This window comes from Parus major, chromosome 1A (genome assembly GCF_001522545.3).
Source record: "Parus major isolate Abel chromosome 1A, Parus_major1.1, whole genome shotgun sequence".
In the NCBI taxonomy this organism is placed as follows: domain Eukaryota; kingdom Metazoa; phylum Chordata; class Aves; order Passeriformes; family Paridae; genus Parus; species Parus major.
In genome coordinates this window covers 69421973-69427061 of record NC_031773.1, presented here as the reverse complement: position 1 = coordinate 69427061, position 5089 = coordinate 69421973, and the positions used below count along the sequence as shown (strand labels likewise).

At 46.6% G+C, this 5089-nt stretch overlaps 1 protein-coding gene across 3 annotated transcripts in view; it reads right to left on the bottom strand.

The window, feature by feature from the left end:
• Positions 1-5083, bottom strand: part of NINJ2 (ninjurin 2) — a 42613-nt gene extending 37530 nt beyond the window's left edge. For 2 of the 3 annotated variants that reach the window (XM_015628773.2, XM_015628772.2), the window contains exon 1: positions 2876-2992. Coding sequence is in view for 1 of the 3 variants with exons in the window: in XM_015628771.1 (XP_015484257.1) it covers positions 4966-4998 (33 nt within the window). In the remaining 2 variants the exon portion in view is untranslated. Of the gene's footprint in view, positions 1-2875; positions 2993-4965 lie in introns of those variants that run through there. The other variant, XM_015628771.1, reaches the window with a different exon arrangement.
• Positions 5084-5089: the final 6 nt, after the last annotated feature.

Here is a 5089-nt window from a genome sequence, read left to right as displayed (position 1 = left end):
GGAGAGGAGAGGAGAGGAGAGGAGAGGAGAGGAGAGGAGTACAGGCTGGCTGCTGTTGAAGAAGCAGATGAATACATGCACAAACCAGGAACTTGTAAGCACATCACAGCCTTGAGGCACAAGTTAAAGCCACAAAATACCAAAAAACTGAAAGTCTGCCCCAGCTGTGAGCACACTCTCTGCATGCCCTTATCAGATTTAGACTGAAAGTGGGATGTGGGAGATGGGATTTACTGTGGTGAGGGGGACTTTCCAATTGTTTGTTTGTGGGCATTTTGGAAAAGTCCACACTGTTAGACCTGCAGCTAACTCTGCTTATCTGCCTTTCTAAAGTCTGCCTGCTGTAGATCTGGTCAAAAACCGAGCACTGGAAGTAAACTATGCAATTACTTGAAATCTTTTTTTCCTTGCAAGTTACTTATAAACCTGTCTTTATTTCCACAGATGTATTTTCCATTCAAGGTATTCATGAAGCAACTCCTGCCAAAAAATTTCAGCGTTTTCCAGAACGATTATTTTAGCTGTTTACTCTTTTTACTTTTGAAGTATGAATGATTCCCTAAATGGTGAGGTATTGCTTCTGCTTCTCATCCCAGAGGATTGTAAATTTTTTTAATCCAAAGAGTAAGAAACTATAAAAAGAACGACACAACATACAGTATATGACCTCTTTTGCAGTATGAACACAGATGCCATTTCATCAGAACAAATACAAATCTAATAAAACTGTGGAGCCATTGAGTACCAGCCCCAGTCTTTGCTCTGCAATATCCATCTGGGGCTCTAGCAGTTCTAGCTGTGGCAGTAAGTGGGAGTTTGAGCTGTCCACAGGGCTGTTCCTGGCTGGGAGTGCTGGGATGATGCTGTCAGTGGCTCCCATTCACAGTCTGGGACATTGCCTCAGATCCCCAATGAAACAGGGCAGTGTTGAGGTGCCAGAGTGTGATCTGCAGCAGCTGAGGTGCACAGCTAAACTGATTTAATGGGCCTTTTGCTGCTGAAAAGAGCTGTCCTCTATGGCTGCCCCCTCCTTCTCCCCCTGCAAATCTCTGTGGAAGGGCTGGAGGTGAGAGTCTGGGGCCAAAATAGCACAAAGAGGTACAGACAAATCAGCCAGAGCGCTTCTATCAAAGCCATACTTCTATTTTATAAACCCGTGTTTCCTGAAGTAAAAGGAAATTGGTGATGGGATCTGGATCTTGTTGGGTTGTTCTGCTTCTATCCCAAATGTATTTTTCAGATCTATCTCAGGATATCTGCTCTACCTCACCAGGACACTGCTCTCTGCCTGGTGTCTTGTCAGTGGCAGCTGTTTAATAGAGGAAGGTGAAAGTTTCACTTGGAAGCCACAAATAGAGATGTCTGGGGAGAAAAATGCATCATTCAGATGAAATACTGTCAATGTTTTATCTTTTAATAGGTAAATTAATCTATTTAATTAAAATATTTTCCTTCCAGTTTTATTTGTTTTCCTAGCACTTGACTGGCTGGCATAAATCAGGTAAAGCTGCACAGTCTCGTGCCTTTTCCCTATTTCAGCACCATTTCCTTTTTGCAGCTCTCTCTGCACTGTTTGAGGTTTTGTTGGCCTTCCTAGAAGTCAGAATGGGAAAGCAGACTCCCTAGAAATACACAGAACAGGAGAATTTCTGTGAGGGAGAAAGTGGAGATGTTTCTTGCTGTTAAACAGCAGTCCCAGGTGCCACTCATGGGGAGCTGGTGTCCAACTTCTCTAATGCAAGCAACCTCTCGTGGTCTGCTCAGCCATTGTGCCACAGCCTGGAGGGAACTGAAAAGCATATTTATTTTTATCCTGCTGTTGGCTAATGGAATTTGAAGGTACCTTTTTTAGCTTGCAGAACTGTAAATATTGTTACTGGACCTCCCGACCTCTTTTCAGTGTTTGCTCGCCCCAATATTTGACCTCCTAAGCTGCCCCAGGAGATGGCAAATTCCACAGGCTGATGACATGCTGGACGAGGGAGTCCTGTTACAGACACTTTCAGTTTTGCTGAGTGAGCTCCTGCTCGTGCTTCAGAATAAGCAAAAAACGTCGGGGACTGATCAGTTCCCCTCAGAGCCTTCTTAAATCCTGCCTGCCTTTTCCTGCAGTCTCCTCCGTGAGGACAAAGCTGCAGTGTTTCAGCTTTAGCTACCTGCCTAGCACGTCCCTGTAAATGTTGTGCAAGGAATGCTCAGAGGTGCTGTGCAACTGCTTCACACACAGGACCCTCAGCCTCTAAATAAAAGTTCTTTTTCTATATCACAGCTTCCAGGACTTTGAGGAGCAGTGAGTCACAGCGTGCTGAGCATTCCCCAGACCTTCCTAAACCCACGGCTGGAAACTTCCATGAAGATATCTGCTCTGCATTCACTGCTCACAGCAGGCACTCAAAAGAGGCTTTTAAATCTACTTCCCACTGAAAAACACTCTTTTTTCCCCCTCTGCCAGTGGCCACTTCTCCCATGACCTCCCACTTGTCAAGTCACATCATTTACAAGACTCTCTGCTCATCTCAGCCATTGTCCTGGATCCTGACTCAGGATTCTGCCAGCTACACCTATTCATCATGAACAGGGATTTAGATCACTTCAGGGATCATCATCAACAACATCTGTGAAACTGATTTTATTGTGATGCTGTAAAAATGGGACTTAAATGCTTGGTGGGTACCTTCATTTGGGTGTTACACAGCACAACTATTTCAGCAATGATTCAAAGCTACCAAGGCACAAGCAAAAGAAGGAAAAGAAGTTCTCAGGAAAAGTTTTCACCAAGAAAAAACCATCAAAGTTACCAAGATAAAATCAAAGTTTCCAGGGCACAAATCAGAGTTCCCATACCAGGGGGTTATGTGCAGTATCAATCACTTACCGAAGATCTGCTGCTGGTGAGAGGTCTCAGCTTTGAGGAGCAGCCCTGAGGGTGGTCCCAGTGTGAGGGGCAATCTCTGCCATGCAGCCAGGCTGCTGAGCCAGGAGAGCTCTGAGAAGGCTCACTGGGCCTTTATTTATAGAATAAAGTGGCTGGCTTGCAGTCAAATTACATGTGATAGTAAAGGTATGCCTGAGACTCCTTGTACCCACAACTTTCTTTGTTCCTTGATAAATGAGTCTTGGAAAAGGCACTTGCTATTCATGTGTTGATGGCATGATTGCTGCTCCCAGCTCATGCCTCGGTGCTCCCTGGGTCAGCTCTGCTCCTCTGTGGCTTTGCAGAAAGCAGACTGAAAGCAGCTCGGTCCCTTTGCACTTTATGCCTTTAGGTCCTTTGGAGTCTGGACCAAACTGCATTCGTTTGGTTAAAGGGTTTTACCCCAGTGAGTAGCTGTCCCTCTCCTGGAACCGAGTGTTTCTGAGCACTGCAGGAATGTGTGAGCCTTCAGCTGTGTTTTGTGAGGGGACACAGAGGACACCTCAGCAGCACAGCGACTCTTGGGACACTCTGTGGTGCTGCACCCTCTCCACATCGCTGCTCTGGACACACAGGACGTTCTTCCTGAGCTCAGGGAACCTCTGGCCTTCTGGGCTTACTTATCTGAGTGTTGTACAGGCCAAAGGTGCTGGTGGCTCTTCACTTAACCTCAGGATGGCTTGGAAGAGAAAACTCGACAACCCAGATTTTTCAGTAGTTTAGGAGATTTTTAATGAGTGATTTTTTTTTTCATCTATTATACCTGGACTTTAAATAGATGATGCACCTGAAACTTTCCACCAAGTGGAGTGATTCAATATACAGGGAGTTAATTTGACTTTTTATTTAGCATAATTTTCTTGTCCTCTCTTTACCATCAGTTCCTGGCTTAACGATGTCTGTATTTATTTGTCTTGCTGTCTAGTTCTAGGAAAGACTAAAATTTATCTCTCCCAGTCTTAATAAAGTACATTTTCAGTAACTGTCATAGTTACCTGTGCATCCTCCTCACTAATTGTGTCCCTTACAGCTAATCCCAGATCTTCAAAAGCTGCTCTGCACCTCATGTCTCACCAGAGATACAATCTGCAGGTTTGGGGAGTCTCACTCCTCCTTTCTAGTTAAGGAGCATTGTCCTGATTTTTTCCAAGGCCACAAATCTTACCATTTTAGTTTCTTTGACATGGGCCAAAGAAACAGAAATTGTGACCCCAGAGTGACTTCCCTGCTGCCAGGTCTGAGGATGATTAAGACCATTCCAGACAGAAAAATCAGCTGCAAAATGTGGACCCTGATGCCACCTCCTGAGGGCAGGAAGCTGTGCCCTAGGCAATGCTCCATGTTCTCCCCTTCTCCACAGCAGTCTGGGGGGCAGATCTGGACTTGACCTTCTGAGGTTTGATGGGTGTTTGTGATCTGGGCTTTTGATTCCATTTCATCTCTAACAGTCTCTTTTTTCCAGACCTTTGGGCAGCTGCCCTTTCCGAGAACACACGCTGTGCACAAGAAACACCCTTCTTAAAAAACACAAACACCCAGAACAGGAACGCAGAGAACCGAAAGAGCTTCACCAAGAAGTTTTGTTTCTCTATAAACCCTACATAGGAAACCTTGGCCTCTTCACTCCCCCAGTATTTGCTGTATTTATTTCTTTCTCTCCTCTCCAGATTGAGGGTACTTTGTGCCAGACAGAGGAAGGCTTTGTGAGACGAGGGACAGATCAGACCCGTGCAGGGTGCTCTGAGGGCTCAGGGCTCATCTCTTCCTCCGCTGCCCTTCCTTCCCTAAAAACCAGCTCTTTTTAGCAATATCCCTCCCCTTACCCTGATTTTTTTGGTAAAAAGTCTCCTAACTGCCCTTGGCAGAACACAGCAGACATCCTGCCGCTGGTTTTTCTTCAAAGGGGAGCGAAGGAAAAAAGCAGAGCCGAGTTTTCAGCGGAGAGCGCCTGCCAAAGCGGAGGAGCAAACGATGGGAGCGGTGTCTGTCCCCCGAGCCGGGGCTGTTCCCTCCCTCTGCCCGGCCCCAGGGCTGTTTTCCCGAGCACTCACATTGTGGCTGGAGCTGTCCGTGTCCGATGCCATCCTCTCCTCTCTCGGGCCCGGCTGTGGCCGAGCGCCGCTCCGTGCGCCGGGCTGCGGAGCAGAGCCAGAGCAGAGCCAGAGCACAGCCAGA